The 26,840-nt window shown below is 33.6% G+C and overlaps 3 protein-coding genes across 4 annotated transcripts in view; 1 reads left to right on the top strand and 2 right to left on the bottom strand.

Annotated features, from left to right (window-relative positions):
- Window positions 1-10,653: 10,653 nt before the first annotated feature.
- On the bottom strand, window positions 10,654-12,899 carry LOC119640430 (U3 small nucleolar ribonucleoprotein protein MPP10). The gene is made up of 3 exons (XM_038038468.1): window positions 12,724-12,899; window positions 10,962-12,666; window positions 10,654-10,894 (listed from the first exon to the last, which is right to left on the bottom strand). Exons 1-3 carry the CDS (start codon window positions 12,843-12,845, stop codon window positions 10,745-10,747), a joined length of 1,977 nt encoding a protein of 658 aa, XP_037894396.1. The 5' UTR covers window positions 12,846-12,899; the 3' UTR covers window positions 10,654-10,744.
- A 5,632-nt stretch (window positions 12,900-18,531) lies between these two features.
- LOC119640460 (phosphatidylinositol glycan anchor biosynthesis class U protein) lies at window positions 18,532-20,284 on the top strand. Of its 2 annotated transcripts, none has more exons than XM_038038528.1 (5): window positions 18,532-18,757; window positions 18,815-19,439; window positions 19,494-19,765; window positions 19,817-19,974; window positions 20,029-20,284. In XM_038038528.1, the coding sequence occupies exons 1-5, from the start codon at window positions 18,628-18,630 to the stop codon at window positions 20,137-20,139; spliced, it is 1,296 nt and encodes a 431-aa protein (XP_037894456.1). In that variant the 5' UTR covers window positions 18,532-18,627; the 3' UTR covers window positions 20,140-20,284. The 2 variants fall into 2 exon arrangements, with proteins under 2 accessions (XP_037894456.1, XP_037894458.1); XM_038038530.1 differs by having other exon boundaries at window positions 19,832-19,974.
- Window positions 20,285-23,567: 3,283 nt separating this feature from the next.
- LOC119640362 (ras-associated and pleckstrin homology domains-containing protein 1) overlaps window positions 23,568-26,840 on the bottom strand; it is a 29,271-nt gene continuing 25,998 nt past the window's right edge. The window contains exon 2 of the mRNA XM_038038327.1: window positions 23,568-26,117. The gene's annotated coding sequence lies outside the window, so the exon portion shown is untranslated. The remainder of the gene's footprint in view (window positions 26,118-26,840) is intronic.

The raw sequence follows: 26,840 nt of genomic DNA on the forward strand, positions 1-26,840 counted from the left end.
AACAGAAAGGACATCATGGATTTATATGCAAACTAGTGAAACGAATTAACCACACGAGGCACAAAATCATGTAGACGTTACGCACATTCGCTTACATACACAATCTAGCACACATGTGTTTTAATCGCAAATCAACGAATCGCAAAAAGCCGTAATATTTTTAAAGGAAACGAATGCCGTAAGCAAATTCGTAGATATATGTGCTTTATATACTTTATGGTAGCCTTCGTTGACGATAATGATTACGGCCTTTAGAATAGTAACGGATAAGTTTCAAAATTCGATACTCTCCAACGGAAGTGTGTAGAATTGCTAATGTGTGTATACGCGGGGTATGAGTGGCCTGCGTATGCAAAATTCCATAACACAATTAGAAGCTAAAGCAAACTATAAAGAGCTGCTGCAAACAAAACATCACACCTATTAGCAATGCACTGAAAAACGATTATGCGCAATACAATTTATGAATAAGCGATTATGTATGTGTTTGTGCGACTGACAGAAAATTTCCACTATAAAATTTGTAACGATATAATTAAAATTATTTTTTTTATTGTCAGTGTAATGAACCAAATAATGATATTGAAAAAAAAGATTTTGAAAAATTTTTTAAATTAAAAAACAAAAAAACTTGAAATAAATCTATTAATAAGTAGCTCTTCTTATACGCTGCCTAAGAAAAAAAGCTTACACTTTCTAAATGTAATTATGAGATACATAAAATACACTGTCCAAACTTTTTGAAAAAACATAAATAATTTGCTAAACATTAAAACAAATCTCTATTTTTAAACCGTCCCCCTTCTAGCACTTTAAAGGAAAATTCGATGAAATCACACAGGTATAAATTAAATTAATAAATTGTTGTTTAATCACATTTTTATAAAACGATTTCTTTTATTTTTTCGTCGTCTTCACATGGGCTTGGTGAGACCAATACTTGAAAATGAACTTGTTCAAAAGTAATCCTTGCTTTGTGCCCTTAGGAATTCAGTATGAAATCCTTTCGTTTCATTGCTACCTGACGAAAATAGATAGCTATAGGTTTTCATCCTGTATGTTTCACTTCTTGTTAAGTTAATAAATTGCGCCATTGACTTCTCTATCTTATTAGAGGAGATTAACCTCAGACTCCTTGCACGTTCTTCTAGAAATTTCATTTTCATAAAACTTAGTCAGTGCAGGGGTAATTATAACCTCTTCAGTCCGTTCAACGTGCTGTGCATCACACTAAATGACATCTACAATTTTATCTCAATACCGGATTCTTTCAATAATATCAAATCAACTGTCTCTTCTCTACGATTAAACTAATTATGTTCACTATTTTCGTTTGCCAAGCTTTTGTTCGTTTGATTCGGCTTAGTGGTCCAGTCCTATCTAGAATCTATATTGGCTGTCACTTTGCCGCTATACATTTTTATGCCCACTACCGCAGTAGGATGGGCATATCGTTTGACGCTTGCAGCAGTCAGAAAGAAGCTTGACAGACCCCGCAAAATGTGTATACTCTTGATCAACATCAAATTCTGAATCCATTTAAGCACGTTCGTCTGTTCTTCTGGCCCTCTATCGGTCTGTGTAGACCCTATTGCAAAACTCTCCCATCCACTTGTCCATCCGTCTAACTTACACATTCTTCTCTTCGCAAAAAAGAATACAAATATGGGAAAGAGTTTGAAAACACTTTTAGAAACTTATGGCGATGCTATTTCGTCACATCGCGATTTGCGGTTTTTTGCTCCAACAGTTTAAAAGTGGTCATTGTGGTGTCAATGACAAAGAACAGCCTGGAGGACCAAAAAAGCACAAACACAATGACGACTTAAATGCCAATTACATTCTATAAATCAACAGCTTTTAGACGTTTACAAGGAATTTTTCTCAATAAATGCTTTTTTCAGCCAAAATCAACGCAACCACCTAATAAATTTCGACATTTAATCTAACATCAGAAATAATCAGCCGCGCCCACCCAATATTATATAGTATGAAAATGTAGTTCTGGTTCTTTCTTCTAGGATCGCGATGATCGGTATAAAAGGTTCCGTCACGGCTGAATATCATTTTCTTATTTGCTTTTACTCTCTATAAAAGTCAGCCTCAGTATTTAGGTTAAGATTTATTTTTAAGAGTCTAATCTATTCGACTGGTATTTTAGTGTAGCTGAAGCGCCTGTGTAAATGCAAATAAATAAATAATTATTTGGACTTAATGTTACATAATTTTCGAATTGATTTTTATTTATTTCAATTATTTATTTTAATAAATCACTTATAATTACGATTCTCCACCTTCGTTAGCAATACAACATTCATTCATGATGACCGGGATTTTCCATTCGTAAAAAATCAGGTAAATCCCTCGTTTGAATGAATCCATAAAGATAAGAAGATTGCAAAGGCCTAGTACACTGGTTGTTCGATTTAGAAATTAATTTACTTTCGTTCCTTAGATAATATTATTAATTTTTCTAAATTTACCTTTTTCACTTATTTAAATATCATCTTTGCATCAGGTAATATGTCAGGTCTCCATTGGGGGACAATGGCCTCTGTAGTTGTTCTCAACTTGCGGAGGTGACTATTCCTCCTATAACTAAAAAAAGATAATACACTATTTCCTCTTATAACAACTGACGGGTCACAGCGCCAGATTATACCCCAGAGTATAATTTAATCAACGGCGAACCATCATTTTTATCACAGATGGAGCATATAGAAGGAATACTTTTATCAATACAATGTTGATGAATGATTTTGGTGTGTTCTAAATGTAATCTAATTTATACGTCGTTAAAATTCACAGTTCGTTAAGTAACCGCCAACAGAAAGTTTATTATGATTGGTAGTCCTGCGTTAAGGTGAAGTTTTGTTCTGTAACAATTATGTCGACGTATTCTTTATATACGACAATTACTAATATGTTCTACATCGGAATAATTCACTGGATCCATCGTTTGTTATATCGTTCGATTCAGAATCACTTTCTCAATAATTTTTTGGATCAGTCTAAGCTTATCTATCCGTATTCAGATATTTTGAAGAAACTTAGTATTCTAACGTGTTTTTTGACCCAAGGACAAACGATATTAAAACTGGCTCGGACCGGAAAGTCCATAATTTGGATAACTGTAGTGGAGTATATTTAGTAGTGAACTGTGGCCCCCATGTATACTTTCTTCAAGTTCTCTTTCTTAGCATATCAATTTTGGGACACGCGTCACGCGGCTTATTTATTGGCTAATGAGGACCTGTTAAAATTTGAACGTAATGGCTTCCCTTTGCAGTCAAAATTCATAGCACTTGTTAACACATTAATATTGACGTTGAAGCTAGGACCACTGGATGGCAGTAATTTCAATATCAATCGCTAAGCTAATTGTAATTTTGAACCAGAACAGTAAACATTCCTTGACATATAACGATTACTATATATATTCGATTACATTCGCCGTAAAGAAATCTTAAATCTTAGAAAGTGCTTTTTCCACTTTGCTGCTTGACTTTCATATGATCACACTTGTATATATATACTTTAGATATATACGTAACATGAGTCGATACGATTCATTTTTCAATCTTCTTCTTTCCCTTTCTTTTCCTACCGACCCCTACCTATGCAACACAATGATAGTCAGAAGGAAATGGGGAACGGTCGCAGTCTGGTGGGTGTGTACCCTATCAGTGAGCCTTTGTCGACTAAGAACTAAGTAGTTAACGCTTTCAAAAAGCCTGCTAATGCTAATTTGCAGACAATTCCGGACCTGAGTCTATGCCTGGCAAACGAAAGAACGAACGAACGATCAGAACACCATGGTAATCCCTAGAGTATGTAAAGCGTACTTCCTACACGAGTAATCAAATAGATACAGAAAGGCCAGGTGTGAAGACATGCTTTTTTCTGATAGTCGTTTTATATTATTGCAAACCAGAAAACAGTCGAAGGTACACAAAAGGTGGGACTTGTTAGAAAGACAGAATAGTTAGTGCTGAAGCAAATATTCTGCGGAAGCGAAAGCAAGAGTCGCCTTCTTTATCTTCCTTTTCTTCTTCTTAGCTAAAATAAATTACATGACATCTCTGAACGCACACAAGTTCTGTTGAAGCACCGATCCGGTATAGATTTCTGTAACAATAACTATATCAAACTGCGCATAAATCAGATTTTTCCCAATTATAATAAAAAAAGGTTATTTTACTATTTTAAGGTTATTTATTACTGTTCTGTGGGGAATCAAAATGGCTCCTCATTTTGAACTCATATGTTCTCCAGCTCAAAAGGGTAGTGCAAGACTAAGCTAAACCAAGATAGAGTAGTTATAAGCAGATAAGACTAACGACAGGTTTGAAGCATCCCAAATGAGATCTGGCAAGGTTATTCGACCTAAGCTAACCGTAATAGTTGTCAAAATGGCGTCTTCCCGTCTTTGGCGCTGAGTTGACTTTGTACAGTTTTGTTGGGGACTCCATTTCGTCATTTCTTTTGGGTAAGCAGCTAACACCATCAGACGTGTTACGGAGTTTTCTCCTTTTTTTTACTTCTTGAACGTGCAATTAACATATTCTGAAATCTGCGCTTCTGTATTTCTAGTCACATTATTTGCATCTTAAAGCGCAAATGAGACATTTCACGTTATCTCCTTCATTTACTTAAATTACTTATTTCTTTGAATTAACGCAACGATTTCTTCAAATTGAATAAAGATAGACCTTAGTGTCAATAAATGAAACCTAAATCTTAACATTTCCGATTTATTGGGTGAATATCCAAGTAAGTTATTATATATTTAAATATATTTTCTTTTGACGAATTTCTGGATAAACCGTGAGCTCACCCGCGGCCAAGAATTGAACCTCATATATTCTACTTAAAGGAAGAGTTTCATCGATTTTATATGGCGTTAAGAAATCTGTCTTTTAAGATTTTATATGCCGTCTAGAGCTAAGAATAAACATTAATGAGAAAAAGTTTAATACACATGTCTTATGCCGCTTTAAGTGAAACGATTTATTAAAAATGTGGCAAACATCAGCTTAAACAATAACTAAGCTGACGAATCAGAGACGACAAGCATATCACATCAGTCGTTCACATCACGGGGGAATACATGAAAAATCACTTTGGTTGGCTGGTATCTACACAACTTAAGTTATTAACTGGCATAAACTGATATTGGCTGACCAAAACAACAATAACTCGTATGTAAGTAACTCGTATGTAAGCATAAATATACGCACATATGCATTCATATGCAGAAATGTTTACATATTCAACAAGTAACAGTGGATTTCTTAAATGTCTCTAATAATATTAAAACTTAAAATATCGTATGTAATGTAATCTACGTTCATATTAAACAAAAAGGAAGGGACAAGAGATGAATTCAACTTGGGACGCATCTTGAAAGAACATTTCCTCGTAACAAAGCGTCGCAAGAGTGAGTAGGTGATGCTCTTGCTCAAAGTTGCTGAGCTAGTTGAGTTGTTGGCTATCACCCAATTTCCCAAAGTCACAAATATGTTGCAATATAATATAGAAACCACGCGAATATACGTTCATGTCTCGCGAGCACAGATCAAAGTCGAAAATGCATATAACGTCTGGAAAGAAAAAAAGAAAACGTTCACCGTATTTTCAATGAAAATGGATTTCAATGAAAAATGGTTTAAAATACCGCCCAAGCGTTGGGCAGGGATACGTCAAGATGAAAGATACGTCAATGTGAAAGATAGAGTTGAGATGTTTGGCTACAAATTTTTTGGTAATGATTTGTCTGACAAGAGAAAAAAGTCTAGCAATAAGAAAGACTGACACTCATGTATTGCACATGATCTTAATAAAAGTTCATTTCAGTGAACGGTGAATCTAAGCCATTTCCATCACGATAACCGTTGACTCAATCACCCTTTCAAATAAAACCGACTGATCAAGCAATCGAGGCCAAGTCGGGCAAGAGTTTCGGTTACATCCAATAGAAAAGACCGTTTAGTACGCAATTTATCTCGGGTATGTCGCTTAATCGTACTTTTTTAATGCCACCCCACAAGTGTCATATAAACTTAATTCCACAAACAAGAGAAATTTGGTTAGAAGCATTCTTAATAACAACGTCAATGTTTGTTACTTTCATTGTTATCTACGTTTTGTTACGAAGGAGCTTTGCGCTTTAATCTACTTGTTCTTCTTAATCCGTCCACCAGACCTTTAACTTTCCATTTATTACCGATTAGTGTCGTCACTACACCCTCCACCTAAGGTTGGAGGTATATTCCATTTGTCAAATCACTTGCAACACTTCAGAGATCCAGTAAAGTATATATGTTGGGACATCTGTCTGACTGTCTGCCCGCGCGCTTATGCAATCTCTGCGGTAAACATTCTCCTGGCTGTCAAAAACAGGTAATCGGCTTTAAATTTATCAGACACATTTGCAGCCCTTCTATACAGATTAATATAGAAAATAGGTTATACCGAAGAGGAGATATGCCTGCACTACCACGTAAACTGAGAATATCTGTGTTTTCAAAAGAAACAAAAATGGTTGTTTGCTCATTTCTCATACTACAATAGATAAAACAATACAAATTTGGATGGTCCGGTATAGAAATGGAAATATTGATCACGCCCACCCAACGTTATAACATCTGAAAATTTGTTTTTGTCAAAACGTTTGTAACACACTGAAGTGGGGCTGCAGAGACGCTATAAATTATATACATCTTCATCGGTATCTTAAGGTCGGAATCATTCTAGACATGTTCCTCTGTCCGTGTTTCCATTTGACTATCTGCCCATACGTACAGTGTATGCGTCCGCGTACATGTTACGGTTTCTCTGTTAGTATATTTTATATTGGTAAACAATTTGTAGTGTTTATGGCAAAAACTGTTCCGGTCACGTTGCAAGATTGAAACTTCTTGCATGCACGTCCATACTAAATCGGTGTAAGGACATGCAATGCAACATACACAAATAACAACTATTTTGTTTGGAATTTCCCTCATTATTCTTAAGCTACAGTGGCCACAAATTAAAAATGTCCACGTGTATTTGACAAGAATGGAAAAATTTCACCACGCCCGCCCAATATGAAAATTTAATTTTTACGTTTCCTTTTAAGTCTTTTTTAGTATAAAGATGGTGGGTATATGAAAGATTCGGTCGCAGCCGAATAAAATTTTCTTAGTTGCTACTCATTGCAGGACGATTATCACCATCCTTTATTCATTTTTTTCTTACTCGTGGCGATGTGTGCACTATGATAAGACGGAAAGGCACAGTTAACAACTTCCGAAGTGATCATCCACCACTTGTTGATTTGTGAAATGCTATTGAATTTCACTATTGTGCATCATGCATCATTAAAGTAGTCAATCGATTATTTTAAATGTATCTAACGTACGGATTTAATGAAGTGCGTATTAGGATTTACTGGAACAGATTGTACAAATTGCGTTTTAAAATCAGCGGACGGACATTATAGAGCCCTTTTAACTTTTTATCTGTTTTATTGAATACTTTGCGCATTTGAACAATATGCTTAGCTATGTGAATGCAAGCATTTACATTAGCATTCATATTGTACATCTCTCATCTATTTAAATTGTAAAAAGAAAGAGAGTCCGCCTGCCTGACACATGACCAACAAAGCGTAAAGAATTATTTGAAATGCACACATAAATGACAATAACTTAGTGACAGTTTTGATAAGCAATGGCTCTGCTCGCCAACTTTAGTCATGTTTATTGATAACTGCGTTAAGATTATTAGAAAACAAGTAAGATAGTCATACTCGTCGTGGACCGAATCTCGCATACCCACTACAATGTTTTTCGCATTCTACTCTCCAAGTTCTCTTATTTGATCCCCATATCCCTGCTATTATTAAGAAAATTTAATCGCTTTGTCTACCATGTTCATTTTAGAATTAACCCATTCCTAAGCAGATAATATATTTCGGTTTGAGGAATATACAAAGTAATTTCAAACATTATGTCTTGTTTGCGTGATGGTAAATAAGCATAAAACCTCAAAAAAGTGAAAAAGATAAAATTTAATCATTTGTAACTTTGTGTGGGCATGGCCGAGTTTTTTGCCATTTTTCGACGTAAAGGGTAAAGTGGTTCCCAAAGTAACAAAGTTTTAACTTTTATAATTTCTGAGTAACGAACAAAAAACCACAAATCTTTGTTAAAAAAAGCAGAGTTGCGTTTAGTTTACGCTCCACGCTGGCTTCTGCTTTGACCAATTTGACCCGTTTTTAATACCAGCCTGCATCCAAAAACTTCCAACGTCTCTACCAGAATTGTGCAAACAGCAAGCACCATACGCGCACACAGACGGACATGGCTTAATCAATTGAAAGGTCTCTCAAGCTTCCTTTACTCATTATTCTTGTGTTGCGAATATGTTGTTGGATGTCCTTTGGACAGATGATGACGTGCAACTTTTTATGCCACAAGATGTTTCAGCAATAACTCCAAACATATCTTAATACTCTCTATCGCTGGCTTTCTGTTCCTGCCCAAAGTGAAAAAAAGATAGTAGCAATCCTATATTACGCCTATGAAGTTCATAATAAGTGAGTATTGATTCCGATTTTGAATATATTGGTGGAGTGAAAGTTTTGAGTCCACTTTTCTTTACCAGGTCGAGTACTCTCTTCACCGATTCCATTCATCCTATCTACCTTCAGATAATTCTGCTACATATTTCTATGTTTGAATAAGTAAACAAATAAGTCCCTACTTAGCGACCAACAAGTAAATTTCTAAGGGACAATGCAGATTTTCTAATCTAAGCAGCTGCAGATGAACCACACAAATTTGTGGGACTACTAGAGACGGAGTTGTTGTAACTGATAAGCCCTATAATAACCGTAAGGAACCCTTCAGGTAGTGTGAATAAGAAAGTTGAAAATAAATTAGAAGCTATAGTGGCTTTTCCATAGAGGAACAAAATATATATGTGCTCATAGAAAGGGTTGATTTGGCTGATTGTTTATAAAACCTTGAATTTGAAAAGTAGTTGTTGAGCAAGCTATTTAAGTTGTTAGCAGACTTTCAAGCTGCGCGCAACATTTGCAATGTGCTTTGGAAAACTTTGGCGAAAGGTCCATCCACACTGCGCAAGAAAACTGATCCCATGTCATTCGCTACGCGATTGTGAGAAATTTAACAAACTCCGCCGTTCAGGATAGTCTTGGACCAATCTTTGTATTTGGAATCATATATCCCCAACGAACATGTAATAAAATTAAATGGAACTAACCCCTTTGCAACACAACTCAGGTGCACTCAATTTTAGTGTCTCCTCATTTCGGAAATGATTTGTATGATATACCTTGCTTTTTTAAGTTAACACTATTTCTTTAACGTAACTTAAGCTTATCAAGGTAATTGTGGTAGTTCTATCAGCAAGACTGTTTTAGAATGATCACAAGTTCAAAATGCACGCGTAAATTGTTATTAAAATACATCTGAAGAGCTACACGTTCTAGATAACTTTGAAATCAGTGAGCTCTGCTTTCGACATTTTCAAACTGTATTGCAATTCCAGTATAAGAACGTTAAACCTTCTTTCTGCTGAATTAAAGTTCTGCTTAAATTTTGGATGATATATACGTATATATAGGTGACAGTTTCTAAAAAGTCCGCAATAGACTTGACGATTTTTCCAAGACCGTTTCCCATTAGCTTATTAAATTTCAAATATTCGTTCCTTTGCATCATACGTAAGCATTTCCATACGCAAATGTTGCCTAACTACAAATTTTCTTAGCTTTCACAACCTCTATGAGTTAAGAGAGATATTGTATTCCAAGTGAATTCTTCTTATGTGGCGAAACCGTTGCTGCACGAATATACGTTACATTATATTGTGCGTACAAAATTTGAAGCCGACATTATCACATTTGCGATTACAGACATTACCAAGACGGACAGACATACATGTTTAAATCGTTTCAGAATTTGATATAGAACTGATATTGAAAATTATATATACTGTAGTTTCGAAACTTCCGTTTGTGTATTACAAACATTTTCACAGAAACAATTAATGTCCTTATTGTGCGTCTTTTAAGAATATGCGTATAAAATTATTAACAATTTTGCATGTATTGCACGACTTTAAGGAATAAGCGCATATTCGTTCTCAATAATTCAACAGGTCTTTGTAAAAACGCCAACAACCTGAGAGAATAAGCGTATATATTCTCAATAATTTGTATAGAAATTCCAAACAACTGAGAAAATAAAAATTCCACACAACTGAGAATGTTTGAATACGTTTGTTTACAATTCTTGATAATTTTGCATGTATCGTGCGACTTTTAAGAATAAGCGTATACAATATATATATATATATATAAGAATGTCAGCACAAACCAACAAAAAGATTGCCATAGAGAGGAAATAACGAACGGCACTTGCTCATGCTTTGCTTATAATTAGCAGAAAAACAATGAATTATCGCCATGAGTACCTATGCCTGCAAAGATAATTGGCCAGATACGTTACACGCGCAGGGAAATAATGATTGAATGATTATTTCGTTATGAACAATAATAAATAAAGTTCGTAAGGAGTAAAAAAAATATATATTTTAAATGTTTACATTATAAATAAGAGCAAGAAAAACGTCAAGAAACACAGTTCTTCATATCAACATATACTGCACGTGTAAGATAATTGTGCAGCATCATTATAACCTTTTGAGGCTACTGTGCTGCCATTTTGTGTTAGAGTTTCAACTTTTTGCTTGACATTGTCGTCTTATCAGGTTTTCTTTTATCCGGTTTACCCGACGTCATTAAATTACTTTGATCTTGTAATTTAGAGAAAAATGCTTTCGAGGATCCCAAATTCTGGTGATCATTACCGGCAGTGATCTGGAGGAAATGGAAATAAATTGTAAAGATTTTAAGAAAAATGTTAAGGTTGTAAGTTGGTATCTACCTTTTCCACATTACGTTGCTTCGTTAGATTCTTTATTAACTTCACTTTTTCCTGATTTTTAGATAAAGGAATGCCTAGTTTTTGGCGCTCCAAAACTTTAGCCTCCAAAGCATTGTGAATAGCTCTTTGCTTGGCCTTCTTCTTTCGTAGGGCACGATTTTTATCGGTTTTCGTACGTTCCGACTTGCCAAGTAGCTCATGTTTTGGACCACGGAAAATTTCCTCGGGTGCCAACAATTTAGCATCACTAACAGCCACGGGAGCGACTTCTTCCATAGTTACAGCAGGTGCATTTGTAATTATTTTTGGTTCTGGAGCAACCGGCTTTGGTGTAAAATGAAAATTAGATAAAGCATCCAACTTCACAAATAAATTACGCATAAGTTTTCGTATCTCCTGATGTTCCTTTGGTTCCTCCTCCTCATTGCGTTCATGGTTAGGTGTGAGCTTTTCCAATTCTCGTTGATATTCTTTTTCATAGATACGGGCCAAGGACTCTTTCGATTTCTCCTGATCCAGGACTAACTGTTTACGATATTCATGGGGCGTTCGAACGGGTCGTACTTTGAACTCAACGTCATCCCAAGCCTTATCTTTGATTCGTTGTTTTATAATATCTTCCAAACAACGTGTTGTGTCTTCTGTTATTACAGGAGCGGGTCGTACAGTAGAATCGAACTCAAGAATTTCCTCAAGCAGGGAATTTTGAGGACGGCTTGCAGCTACTATTTCACCTTTGAGCTGCCAAGGTTTCTCGCCCAGCATTTCTTCTTCATGATCACGAATACGATGTTCTAAACGTGCCTGACGTAATTCGAACGTGGATTTGGGCTGCTCATTTAGTGCGATTTCGGAAACGTTATTTGAATCCGTTTCATCTTTGCCAAGATCCTCTTCTGAACTAGAACTTTGCAGCTGACATCGTTCGTCATTACTTTTATACACGTCGCTTTTTTCAGTCCATCTTTCACTAAAATAATCTTTAGCTTTTCGATTTAACCCGTGGTCGTCGACTTTTGGGTATTTTTTTCCCTCCTCGCCATTCTGTTGGGTGTTGAAAAAGTCTTGATATGCAGCGTTATCGTAATCACTATTGTCTTCTGCACCTTCTGAGGCTAAAGCACCAAAATCATCGGCGAAATAATCAATGCCATCATCCTCGTCACCTGATAAAACTTTACCCGTTTTTCTTCTGGCCTCCTTAGCTTCTTCGGCTTCAAGGAAACTCGTCATTTCATCAAGCTTGAAAAATTCATCATCAACAGCACATTTGCGTGTAACTCTTTGAAACTGTTTTTTGATGTTCAGCTCATTGTCTTTACCATCATCATTGTCGTCAAATTCTTCTTCATCTTCTCCCTCGACGTCCTCTTTCTCTGCAATATCAGCTGCATCCATATCATGTTCTTCCACTTCTTCTCCTTCGTTTTCATATTCGTCTTCTGCTTGCCCCTCCTCCTTTAAGCGTATCTCAAGTTTATGTTCGCGTAACGACAAAAACTTAGCAGTTTCATCGACAAAAGCCGGCATTAAAAGATTACTACGCAGTTCCAATTGTTGCCAAATTTGCTCTTCATCCATATTTTGGACTACTAATTCCGGCAATATCTCTGGCATTTCCCTTCTTTCTACATCCATACTTACTGTAAACCCATATAATATTTGGATCATTTCCTTTATTTTATCATATTTTGACGGCTGAGCCCTAAAGTTGAATGACAATAAATAAAAAAAGAAATTTTTCTTAGCACGTGCGTCTTACACCAAAAATTTGTCCGGCTCTGCTGTCAGTCGCTGCACAGACTTTGTAAGCTGTTTATATTTGCTTATTGCTCGCTGTTCGGTAGTTTGTTTAGATTTTACTCCTCTTTTAATCTTTTTCATTGCGAAAGGTTTTTTTTTTTAAAATAATTATAAATATGACAATCACTCAATGATGACTTCTTCTTGTTCTTGAAATTCATCTGTTGTTGATTCGCCGCGTTATAAAAAAAAAGTCCAATGTGAACGCAGGGTTCTTAGTTTGGGCCTTAATAAAGTTGGGGATTAATTTTCGGAGATGTACTTTCTTCTTCTTCTTCTTCTTCTGTTCTTTAGCAAATTAATTTCCGAAAATTCGCTCGGAGGTGTAAGAAAGGATATATATTTTTGTTATTTTTTTTTGTTTCTCTACAATTCGTAATTAAATTTAATTTATATCAATGTCTTGTCAATTTTCACGGCTTATACGTCTACAAATTTTTTTTTATTTTTTACAAACCTGTCATTCGGGTCAATATAACGAATTCTTGTTTCTCAGGCAGTAATTGCTGTAACGGCGTGAGAATGACTTTGTGTGAAACCTACCAATAAAGGGTGCAGAACATAAGCTTTATAGCTCATCACTTGAGTCAACTCACGAACCATTTTGTACGGCCTTTCGCATATATTACAGAACTTAATATTAGTTCCAAAACGCTCAATTTTTTTACTTTTAGAATTTGTTAAGAAATAAAATTCCAAAAATATAAGCCTTAAAATCTTAAAATAGGAAATAATTATGAATTGTTTAACGATACATTAGACTTGTGCTTCGAATTTTGTTGAGGTATTTTCAGGAATTGAGTTGAACCTGACAAAGTACCCCATACACCAGTATTCCATTCTTCACAAACCGTTTTGTAATGTAAAACCAGTCCGCAGGTACATATTTTTTTAAGAGCTTATGATACGCCCACTTGCGTGTTTTGAATACCATGTGTCGTCACATATTATTAAATCAGGACCGAGTCTAACTAATGCCTAATACAAATTTTATGTATTAAACGGTGATGGGATTTATCCAATTCGTCATTTCTTAAGTGTTACGACCATCAAACGAAATAATTTATAATTGATCAATAAAATACCGCCTTGTTCTCTCCGTTGTAATATAATTCGAGCGCGGGCAATGCATGTTTTGTGCTGGTCAGTTGAACGGAATATGCCGAAATTCCTCGGCGTAAGGTGTTTAGGATTTGCAGACATTTTAAGAATCCCCATATCGAATTCCGCATAACAGTTCTGTAGGTGTTTACGGGCGTAACTACGAACTACGAATTTGGAGAATGTATACTTCAGGATTATATCGCACAAGCAAACTACTTGTAGGGTTTTAAAATGGGTTAAGCCCAAATGCAACCAAAGCCGACTGACGTTTTGAAACGTGTGATAGATTGAATAACATTGCCAAATAAAAAACGTATGCCGCAGATTTCATGCATTTAATAATTCTTGCTATTTGCGGTGCTCATGAATATGTCTCCCCCTCGTTACCAGTCACAATCAGGATGCAACATTCATTACGCCGCTTCTCTCGGGATACTTTATCACCATCTTGAGGCGAACGAGGCGGAATATTTTCATTACTCATTTTTAATTTCATCTAATCAGAGCCAATAAACTTTGGGAATGATGTCTCAACTTACGCAGAATTGCAGATTTAAAAAGATGCAGGATCGTATTCATTAGTATATTTGTTTCCTAAAATTTTATACGAAATTACATATAAAATTATTTGTCACTGATTTTTGTGTTTAAATTTTGATTCCCCTGCGAGGTTCTGATGCTCTTAAGTAATCTGTGGAATTTTTAATTCAACTTTTTGTATATTTTTCGGCTTAATAGCCGAACAACATGAAGAGGTCTAATAATCTTTCTTTCACGTGCTGCACAGTTATTCTCTGTTGAGATGAGAACACAATTTTTCATTATGGTTTCCATCATTCGGCTTCTTATATTTTCTTGCATGCTCTCGATAATTTGCACAATGCAATAAGAAAACTTTCTTGAATATTTGGAACATTTGCGATAGTCTACATCAATGGTTAGATATTTGGTCCCCCTAATAAGAGCTTCCATTTGAGCTTCTTTTATTTTCTCCTCATCTTTGGAGTCGTTTTGATCTACCGTTGGCGCTTTTATAATAAGCGATAAGCACATCTTCTACTTTGCTCTCTTGCGAATTTATGCGTTTACATCATATCTAATAATTAATCGCAGTACTTGGTTTCCATAAATTGTTCCTGCTTGCGGCAAATTTTTCATCGATACATTATCCCATATTCGAACGTTTAATGATACGCAATCTTCCTGACTCAAGTCTATTATTTCTTTACACTCATCGGAATAACCGAGGGCAAAATCGAATGCCACGCCTATAAAAATTGTATAAAACTATTCAGGAGACGTACAAGGAAAGATAAATGCTTATTTTTCATACATACATATATATACAAGATTATATATTACATTTCAAGCACAAAAAAAAAAAAATTTAATCTTGTTGTAGTTGTTTTGATAATGCGTTGCGTTTCAGACTAGAAAAGCGTGATTGACCGTTAATACAATAATACTCATCTCTCTCTCATAGAATAATACTCATCTTTCATTAAAATTTGGAGTGATGTCAATTTTCCTACAATTAGTTGAATTTGATTGTTACTATATAATCTCAAGAAATTTTCATGGGCCCCGCCGTGTCTTCGTATGTTTTCGAACATTCTCTTCAGAATATCCTGGCTAAATTTCCAAGGTAGTTCGCTTGCAGCAGCTCTTCTATTAATTTTTTTACTGGGTCTAACATGTTTTTTATGTCGGTATGTCGGTTTTCATCGCCGAAATATGTTAACCTGTTATGTAAATCTGATATGATTTCAACCCAGTTTACCGAAATCCATTTTCTTTGTGGAAAACATTTAATGTTTTATTCGTTTTTTTACGGTATTCTAACACTTCTAATATTTCAAATGTCTGTGTATTCTGTATATTTTTGAATGTACAAGGTTCATCCGCGGCTTTTGAATTTACGACAGCTTAGTCGCTAAATATAGCGAATGCATACAATTGTCTTGAAGAGTTTTTGAAACATATCTTTTTCAATGCAATGTGCGAATATTCGTTGTGTTTTTTTAATGGGCTTATATAAATGCCAAGATGGCGTGTTGAGACCGCATCTGTTGTCAATGAAAGATTTTTTATGTGTCCTATAATAGTTTTACTTGCAATTTAGACCATTTAATAAATTTAACCAATCCTGAAATTTATTTGCAGGTCTTTTTTCGATAGATTTATCTTTATTATATTTGAAATTTTGCAATGTGCACCCTCTTATAATCCCCATAATAAACATACTAACATACAAAACTAGACTAATAAAAATTAATAAAAAAATGTTAATACTATATAATTATAAAAATTTCTAAAAAGAGAAAATAAAAGGTTTTAATTTTCACTCTTTTCCGAAATAAGTATATATAAAAATAGTAAAAATTGTTTTTCATTTTGAAAAATTGAAATGCTTTAATCATGCTTATTGAAAAATAATAAGAGGAATTTGTTCAAAGATATGTGTAAGAACTATCTTTTTCTTCAATTCAGCAACCAAAATTTCGCTGAGAATCACATCTTTTAATCGGTGAATTCAATTTTATGTCTTCTTCTTCAAGTATTCAAAAAATCCACAAACGAAGATTTTTTTGCTATCTCTGTGTTTTATACTAAATATATTAAATAAAAAGAAATTATAGAAAAAGAATTGACATTTTTTTTTTTTTTTCTCTCTCTCTTTTTATTTATTTATACACGAATTATTATTTTTAACCTTTTAATTTATTTTTAAACTTACTTTGTTATTATTATTCTTCTTTTTTCTTCCGTGACCAATTTTAAAGCAATTAGTATAAGATTTACTATTAAGATGCACTGAATTCGACTGTAATTTTCTTTAGCTGAATTTCATGTATAAATAGGTAAAAAAGTAAATAAATAAAGTTGATTTCATGGTAAAATATCTCACGGTTTCTACATCTTTTTTTAAATTTTGCTATTATTTGAGAGAAGGAAAGACTATAAGATGAGGTCATACCCAAACAAAGCAAAAGGGGTTGAAGCATTTATAACATATTTTCCATAACTACACAAGCCGAGAACGAAGATTACTCCAGTTCAAAGACAAATTTGGAGTAACTGAATAATTGGATCATTTCATGTTGTTTACGCATTAAGGTGTAACTAAGGATTAAGGTTTAGCTTTAGTTTCTAACACAGTGAGATTGTTTGCGTGAGTTTCCGCCATGTCCTTGTCACTGTTAGCTATAGTTAGCCATTTGGTTACTTATTCAAAAAAGTTATGGCAGACGTAGGACAAAACGCTTCATAAATCCTTTGCGAACAAAATTACCTTACAATCCTTTTTTATTGATTTGAAGTGTTATATATCAAGCAATTAAAGCAATAGTTTGCAAAGGTCGTCTTAACACATATTGCTCGATCTTTTCACTGAAGATAAAGATTTCTTAATAATATACAAAAAAATTATTTTTTTTTTTATAAAGCAAACCAAAAACATAATTTACAAAGAAAAGATTCAAGCCAAAAGACTCATTTATCCTCGTTTCCTAATTTTGAAATATATTGAATTCCTTCTTAATATATCTTTTTTTTAAATAGAATTTCTCTCATAATATTGTTTTATTCTCGTATAATCAAATATCCACTCGATGGGCTTCGAAGAAAGGACTTCATATACAAAGATTTTTGGTTTTGCGTTCGACTGACATTTTGGAATTTGGTAAGCGCGCGCTTGAGTTCATGTCGTCACAACATCGGCCTATACTCTCTCAGCTTGTTAGGTCCTTCCATTGCTGTTGCTATTTTATGGGTATTTTATTTCTCTTTATTTTTTGAATTTAGTACTCTCTCTCTCATTTCATGTAATCCACCCATAGCTTCCATCTATAGCATTCGCATTTTCTTTATAAAATAATCCCTTTCTCCTTTTCAAATCGAAGCAATGGCAATAATCGATAACCATTGTTATATATATACCATAATTGGTAACCATACTCCAAGAGTATCCTCCGTCCCTCAGCAGTTACAATTTCAAACTTTGCTTTATGCAAAACGTGCCATTTTTATGCCAATCGTCATCATGTCGTTTACTTTCATTTTTTTCAGTTACCTACGATACAGTAAGTGATTGACAGTAAATAATTCTTCCATTTAGCCGTTAAAGAGTACATCCGTCTTCTTTTTAAGGCCTTCGTTACAAATTCAATGTATTATTTCAAGAGGCGTCGAAATAATGACAAATAAATGTAACTCAATCTTTCTTACAAAGTAAATTGCAGCAAGGACGAAATTAATCTTGAGTATAGCTCTTTAGCTCTTCTTAAACAGAGATACAACGTGAAATATTCATGAATTATAAACGTCACTTATGCCCTCATAATTACTTAAGATCTAGAAATAAGTATAAGAAATAGCATTTGTTCTCATTGCGTACCCGTTACCGATACATGAATTTCACCTAAGTATTTACAAGCCATTGCGTTTAAAGAAATAGATTAGAGTTTGTATTAAAAGTTGCTTTGGAATTTGTTCAAATAGATCTGTTCATGATATTATAGCCTATTGCCTCTATGTCGTTCTTCTTTTCGATAGATTTGTCTAACAAGGGATGCCATTTTTCCAATCGTTCCGATTCCACTCATTTCTCATCCAAATCCAATTTTTCTTGCTTACATAGTTGGAAGAAGTTGGCATTCCTTTCTCGGATAACTCAAGTTTTTAATGCGGTCTGGTCAAACTTTATTTTCATTTGTTTTCGTTGAAAAAAGCTGTTGAAAATAATTTGTTAACAGGAAAAATGCATAGAAATACTTTAAAATGGTTAATATTGGGCGGCCTGATACGTACATATTTGGTTAACAGCGAAGTAGGGACGATAATGGCAAATCGTGTAGAAATAGCAACGCCATTGAATTCTTTCAAAAAAGGTGCTAATTTTTTTTTAGACTTTAAAAAATTTCGCTCATGAATTCTTAACCTTCCAGCACAAGAAGGCATTTATTTACTTAAACATAATATTGATCCATACGCCGGCGATATGGTGCATGAAATTCCTCTAATGTTGTGGTTATTGTGGCATGCCATGAATTTATTGCAAGGTTGGCTGCCGTTGTTGTATGTGATGCTAGACTTAATGACTGCGATAGTTTTGTATAAAACTAGTCAATTATTTGTGCGTAAGAAGCTAAGCGAACAATCGAAAGACCTGGAGCATTACGCCGCCGGTACTGAAGATTTACAATATCAGCCAATTGATGAACTTACTATGCCTCGCTGTGTGCTGTTAGCCTACCTTTTCAATCCATTAGCACTGTTCAATTGTGCAGGTTTAACTTGTACAATTTTTAGCAATTTTCTCTTATCAGTGGCGCTGTATGGATTAGTGGACAGGCGCGCATTGTTATTTTCGTTATGCGTTGCACTGGAAGCTATGCGCAATATGTACCCTATAGTATTGTTGGCACCAGCTGTTTTAGTTTTTGGTAAAAAGCAAGTCAAGCCTATTGTATACTTTTTATTCCTCTTCATTAGCATATGTATGATAATATGCTGGCTTAATTACAAAATAGTCGGCAATTGGCGCTATTTAGATGGTACCTTGGGATTCATGTAAATACTTTACGACTTTGATTTTTATGTTAAATTTAACTGTCAAAATTTTAGCTTCTTCTATCGTGATCTCCAACCGAATATCGGTTTATTTTGGTATTTTTTTACGGAAATGTTCGAACATTTTCGAACATTGTTTTTAATAACATTCCAAATGAATGCCACCATATTGTATATGTTACCTCTGACGATGAAAGTACGTAAAGAGCCGATTTTATTGACTACAATTCTTATTGGATTAATGTCAATATTTAGGGCTTATCCGTGTTTAGGTGATGTTAGTTTCTATTTAGCTTTATTGCCGCTTTGGAAAAGATCTTTAAAGTGTAAGTACTGATTGAAGTTCAAGTTATTGTGTTTTACAGTTATCGTTCCAGTTTTCTCTTTTACAGTTATGGCTCACAATTTTGTAGTATTTTGTCTTTTCTTGGTTTCACTATGTATTCTGCCTACGCTGTGGCATTTATGGATATATTCCGGTTCGGCAAATGCTAATTTTTATTTTGGTGCAACATTAGCATTTTCGACGGGTCAGGTATTGCTTATTTCAAAATGTTTACATGTGCGATTCATCATATGTATATTTTAGATCTTCCTAATTACCGATTTATTATACGCTCAAGTCAAACGTGAGTTTTGCTTATATCATGGTCTAAAGATTGTTGTCGATGGCAAAGACGCGAAAATTGTGTTGGGTTAATTGCTAATTTTTGTGCTTTTGTTTCATTTTCTTCTTTGTAAACATTTTTTTTTTCTAATTTGATAGAAACAGTAAATCTTGCGAAAAGTACGCTTTTTTTATTCTCTCCTAATTTAATAAATTTGCTGAATATATTGACCGTTTATACGTGTAGTTTTTACTCTACACCTTATGAACGCTTGGCCGCATAACGGCAAAAATGAAGTGAATGACCAACAAGCACCAACAAATTCTAGCAAATTTTTAGAAAAAGCAATAGTTGTAAGAACTTTGTATGTATATCCAATCTCCTCCCCGAACGTTCTCATAAGACAATTTGAAATGATGAAGGACGCAGGAGAAAATAACAAAAGAAAAGCAACAATGTCGCATTCGAATTGATAGGAAATTTGCAAATGAATGTAGATATTTGTCAGCAAGTTAATAAAATTCACCGGTGATATACACTTGCATGGCAAAGGGAAGGCGAATACCTCTTCTGTATAACAAAAAAGAAAACAAGATATGCTTATGTTTTAATTGAATTTTATGATTTATTAAATGCATTTTTATTTTCAATCTATTTTTTTTTTTATTTTCACATCATTTCTTTTGATTTATTATATCATATTTGTTAATACTATTTTTATAATTAAACTTAAATAACTTTCAGACTCTTAGCTTTTCAACATTTTTCCTAAATGTATTATAATAAATATTTTAAGAAAATGAATTTAAGTAAATAAAGTGTTCACAGACACTTTACGTAAGAATAAGCTGGACTAAGAAAGAGTTCATATTCGGCTTAATCCGAAGTTCTTAACACCTACCAGTGTCTTCAACCTGTATTTCCCGACGTTACAGATTAATGTTTTCTCTGTTGATTTCTAAACCAAAATAAATAAGTACTGGTCCATTGAGATGAATTTGAAATAGATTGATGGTGATTTGAAGGTTTTCGATCGTTTTGCCAATAACTAATTGCTTGCTCTTTTTGCTGTCATTTCGCTTGAACTGTAAAACTTACCATTCTGCCTTCGACAGTTGCTGAGAATAGAAAGAGAACAAAGTTGCTTTCATGAACAAAAAGAATACCAATTTAATCACATGTTCATAGTTTGAATAGTTTTGATCAGTCGAAAAATAGTTCGTTTCAATTCTTGTCACCCCTCTGGGGACCTTTACATAACTCTGACTTGTTGTGGCAACAAGGGAACCACTTTTGGGCATATAATTTTCGAAAAAAGGGATTGAAGAATAATATTTGAAAGTGGAAAGGCGTTTTGTGGTTCTTGGAGATTGCAGATTAATGGGGAAACTTATTCTTCGAAAGAAAATTCTTCAGACTCTCGTAATTTTCCCGTTTTTCGCTCGAGTTTCTCGCAATACTCCTGTAAAATAATATTCTTCAGCAGAAGATGTGGATGGCGTTGGATAGGTTAATTTGAATATTTTTTTATTAATAATAGATTATATTTCTTTGGCGAAAAACTCAACTTTTTCCTTCAAGCACTCAGCAGTCGCGCAAAACTAAATACTTTTTATGTGTACCTTTCAGAAACTCCCCATGCGTTCCGCTGACTATTAAGTTTAAATCATTTTTTTTAGAAGTAAGCTTGCACCAAAATCGCATGGCTCCCAAAAACTATTTAAATTGAATATGGTTTTTTTGTATTTTTCAAAACAAAACTTTTGTATCTCCTCAGATATCTTTCCTCTATTACCTTTCATTCAACTTCACAAAGAGAATATGTTACAGTAGTTTTCCCCTTTATTTTCTTAGTTTATTATTTATAAATAAACGAAAATATGATAATTCATTTTACATTGAGTTCATTAATAGGCAATATTGGACAACGTATAATGATCAAACCATCGTTATCGAAAAATAGATGGCAGCATTCTTCCATAGTACTTTGCTTCTTCTCGACAATGCTTTCAGGCTACCAGCTTCCGCGATTTCCACGGGCGGACGGACACAGAGATAAATAGTAGCAAGCAATAATTTATAGACGCTTCGGTAATGAATAAACTGCATCATTAATTGTTCTTCTTCAGTATAGACTAGACGTCTCAGTAGTGCATAAATTCACTTCAATTAAAACTTTTTTGAAATCAAAAAATTTGGAAATTTGGAAAATTCTGGAAGCAAAAAGAGTGCGTAAATTCACTTCAATTAAAACCTTTTTGAAATCAAAAAATTTGGAAATTTGGAAAATTCTGGAAGCAAAAAGAGTGCGTAAATTCACTTCAATTAAAACTTTTTTGAAATCAAAAAATTTGGAAATTTGGAAAATTCTTGAAGCAAAAAGAGTGCGTAAATTCACTTCAATTAAAACTTTTTTGCGTCTACTATAATAATGAAAGCAGAAAGTTTCGCGGAATTTTTCAACCACGTATCCACTTGCAGTGCCGTAGCCGGAGGCACTTGCAAATACATGGATGTGAGAAATATGCATTTTTTTTGCACTATGTCGAATGCATTGACATGCCACTCCACTTCGTCACAGACTATAACCCATTTAGGAACTAGTCCTAAAGCGTTTATAAAAACGTTATAAAAATTATTATCAGGCTGTGGGTAGATATATGCTGTTTTCAAAATTTTGTTTAGTTTTTCGCCCAAAATTTCACCTCCCGAAAACTGAATGATTGAGAGAAACTTTAATTGGATAAATATTCAATATTCTAAAAAGCGAGACAAAAACATTTTTCGGGCAGACAAACAATGAATATGACTGGTTAAGAATTTATGCACTTTTTTTGGATCTCCCTGTAGGCGTAAAGTTAGAAAATGAAAGAAACTAATAACTTAAGAGTTTGTTCCATTACATTTAAGGTTTTTAACTGTATTTTACAAATATATATAAATAATAAATAATTTCCATGTGGATTCTGAGTTTATTTTATAAATGATTTTTAAATATTTTTATTCCTTTATTCTTTTTTTATATATATCTTTATTTTGATTTTACAATTTTTTAATTCCATGATGAACTTACTATGTTGGTTAATACAATAACGGCAATTACTACTGCTATGCTGCGTACTTTAACGAGAGAAGAAGTAATGAATATTATGATATACTCTTGCATAGTTTGAATTCATTCCGATTAGATGCGTAACTTTTATATGATTAATCTCTTAATCTTAAGTGTCGACTTAATGTGCATAAAAACAATAAAAAGAAAAAAAATCACTTTTTATGGAATAACTATCAGATTTATATAGGATTACATAAATACGTTTGTATAACAATGTTCACACTAATGTGTATTTCGAGAATATTTTGAGGTTAAGTTAATCTTACATTTTAAGCTAAGTTTTACTTTTGTAATGTGTATAAGTAACAATGTCATAATTTCTTTTTAAAGCTTTTAGAAATTATTGGAATGAGAAAACTTAGGATAAATCATTTTTACATACAGGAATTTGACTTCTTACGTTTCGTTTTTATACAAAAAAGTTAACAATTACTTTAATTACTTTTGTTTTCCACCTTAAAATCTAGCCATCGCGTTGTTTATGAAATATTCATTTGTTAACAGTTTATTCCGTTATAAGTGAAAACGGATGTAAAAATATTTCATTAACTCTTTTTGGATGAAAATTTGAATGAATTCTTATGTCAAGTTTTTATACTCACAATAGACAATGTTGAACAATTTCTACACATATGTTCCTCTTTTATGTATTTTTTTTTATATTTGCTGCTAATTGACTTTATAAAAGAGAAAAAAAAGAAAGATTTTGAGCAAGTTTTATTGGAGAAAGAAAAAAGTAGTCTGCAATATTTTATTTTTACCTAAATATACATTTCGTTTAACTTTTATGATTTTGTTTAAGTTAGTTACAGTGCAATTAAGTATCTATATACGACTCTGTAAATGAAAAGTAAAAATGTAAAAACTATCAACTGTATTAGTTTTACTAGCTAGCGCGCGACTTACGTCCAACAGTTACTCACAACAGTCATTAAACTTACTCCTATTCTATCCTTGAGTCACTGCTTCTGGTCAAGTACTGCATATCATATTACTTCTCTATTTATGAATTTTGTTTATTAAGTATATTTCGAAATTGTAAACAAACACATTTTAAAAGTTATAAGTAGTATTATAAAAAAAAGATAAAGCTAAAATTAATAAAGTGATTTTGTGAAGAAAGCAGCGTAACTTGCGTCTTTCAACTAAACTAGAGTTACTGCAAGGGACAGACCCGCTAAAGAATTTTCTTTGCATTTACACTACCTACTTCATATTTCGCCATTTTAATTTTAATCGGTAATTGAAAAAAGAAATTTTTTTTCAATTTTCTTTTTCAGACAGATTTGGTTATGCTTCCGAAAATTATTTCGTATGAATAACGTAGGTAACACTTTAATAATTATCGATTTTTCCTAACAATTTTGTATGTGGTGCATTCTGGTTATATAGAGAGCACTGTAAAAGTACAAAAAACTCAGCACACTCATCATATACAAGTTCAATTCGGTTACGAACATCTCAATAATATACCACATTACAGCTGTCAATGTTATGTGAACTAAATTGTTAAAAGAAAATATCGCATGAGAAATTATTTTACTATAATTAAAATTATTACAGTTAAATGGTAAACATCGCGAAATAAGCACTTTTGTGAAACGCATAGTGTTAAGCCGCACTATTAACAGTTGAATACTGTTGTGGGGAGTCAATGTCGTACCTCGTTTTGACTTCAAAAGACAACGTAGCAGGAAGTACAAATTCTATTGTCGTCCGGGTCGAGGAGGCGATAATTTGCGTTTTTCTTCTGATCGAGCGACCAATGAATCACGACGGGTTTTAAGCCATACGTTTTATTTTACACATTGAATAAACATCTTCTCTAAATATTAATAAGTCGATTCTCAATTGTGTCATTCGGAAACCCCAATTTCCTTATATTATAAAATGAATAATAACTCAAGACGGAGAAAGCGAGCAAAAAGTCCTAGAAAATATAAATTTACTTGAGGGTAGAAACACCTGGAAAATCAGCAGGCGGTCCCCGGCACCAGATAATCGGCTACAAGCTGCCTCCCAAGTGCCGCCCAAGCAGGAACTGTTTCGACGTTTTTATTAAAAAAAAAGGAATGTATTAAATATAAAATTCAAACATCAGAATATTTATTTAAACATAAAATTCATGACATAAAAAAAAGAAAGTAAAATACACGAGATCTTGCTAAGTAACAAAAAACATCCCTTAGTAAAACTAAGTTAAGCACAGTACAAGGAAAAGTATATAAAACGTTCAAACAACAAAAACAACAAAAAAAGGTGATGTAATAACTAGCAGTAACGCGAAAAAAACCAATCCTGTATATAAAAGACATAGTGGCACAAAGCAAGAGAAAACAGCGATAATTGTGCAAAACGGTTTCGTAAGTGCATTGATGCGCTGAAAAGAAAAAAAAAGCAAAAAGTGAGCAAAGCAAGCAAAAGCAACCAGAGCGATGGATCTTTATAAAATTGACAGTGATCGATGACAGACGGGGAAGAAAAGAATAATAAAAACCGTTCGGAAGTGTGTATGAGTGGAAAAACAAAAAATATATAATTCAAACCTAAAAAATAGAAAAACGAGAACCTAGTGGCTCGCAAAAGAACGTAAACTGGGAAAAACGTATAAATATATAAAACGAAATGTGCTTAGATAGTCAAAAGTAAAAATAAAGGAAAGCACAATTTTTTTTCCGAGTTAGAAAAAAAAAACAAGGGAAATCTTCCGAGCCAAGGAAGATCACAAAAATCGACGCAAGTGCCAACCGTAAAAGGGTGAAGGACTGTAGATTTCGAACTCTTGGAATGCAGCCAATGAGGAAAAGCCAGCAAAACTCCTGAAATACAATGCTCTCAAATTTAAGAATCGTCCGAATAGTGTGAGTTTCCTTGAATGTAGGCGAATTGTTTGTCAAGTAAAAAGTTACGAGACTTTAGATTATCATGTACACACAACGTAGATCAAACAACAATCTGTAATGAAGTACAAAATTAGGAAAATTTAAGTAACTGATGTGTGTTAAAATTCACTGTGAAAAACCCATGTTAAACTTAGAAAACTACAATTTAAGACCTAAAACTAAAAATTATTTAAATTAAAAGTGGGCGGACTCTAGGCGTATACATTCTTTTTCTACTTTTTCTCTCTATAAGTCTATTTGATGATCGGGCCTATAAGGAAAACATGGAACAACCATTATTATTATTTTTAGGAAAATAAATTAAGAGAAAAGAAGAAAATTCCCGGAAGTCCGGGGAATGTAGAATTAGGCTTAATTTAATTTTTTTTTTATAAACAAATAAATTTTAGCAAAATGTAACAAAAGCAGATTCTCCCACTTTTGCAGTGAAATATTAGTAGTAGTATAGAAAGCACTGAGTTCAACAATAATGTGAGACTTACAGTTTTATGCCAGCGTTATAGCGGGTTAGTAGTTATAAGAAAAAGTTTTTCCATAGCTTTTGCTTTGTTTGACACAAACTTGGAATTGTGGAGCGGCAGGACAACGAAATAAAATTATTTGATATCAATTTGGTTATCAAAGAAGATTGTCAAGTTACGAAAAGCACAAACAACAACATCCATTATGAACTTTTGACATCTCCGTGATGTTAGTCATACAATACGACGATTAATCTCCAAGGCGAATCAGGATGAAACGAATGGCTTGACACTTTCCATGCAATTGCAGCAAA

The sequence above is a fragment of the Glossina fuscipes genome, unplaced genomic scaffold (genome assembly GCF_014805625.2).
Source record: "Glossina fuscipes isolate IAEA_lab_2018 unplaced genomic scaffold, Yale_Gfus_2 121, whole genome shotgun sequence".
Classification (NCBI taxonomy): Eukaryota; Metazoa; Arthropoda; class Insecta; order Diptera; family Glossinidae; genus Glossina; species Glossina fuscipes.

Excerpts from the sequence above, each read along its gene's own strand:
- LOC119640430 (XM_038038468.1), bottom strand. The coding sequence starts at position 12,845 with ATGAAAAAGATTAAAAGAGGAGTAAAATCTAAACAAACTACCGAACAG. Across the intron at positions 12,667-12,723 it reads GAGCCGGACAAATTTTTGGT|GGCTCAGCCGTCAAAATATG; the intron begins GTAAGACGCACG and ends ATTCAACTTTAG. Across the intron at positions 10,895-10,961 it reads AGCAACGTAATGTGGAAAAG|ATCACTGCCGGTAATGATCA; the intron begins GTAGATACCAAC and ends CATTTCCTCCAG.
- LOC119640460 (XM_038038528.1), top strand. The coding sequence starts at position 18,628 with ATGCATAGAAATACTTTAAAATGGTTAATATTGGGCGGCCTGATACGT. Across the intron at positions 18,758-18,814 it reads ATTGAATTCTTTCAAAAAAG|CACAAGAAGGCATTTATTTA; the intron begins GTGCTAATTTTT and ends TTAACCTTCCAG. Across the intron at positions 19,766-19,816 it reads TTGGAAAAGATCTTTAAAGT|TTTTCTCTTTTACAGTTATG; the intron begins GTAAGTACTGAT and ends TTATCGTTCCAG.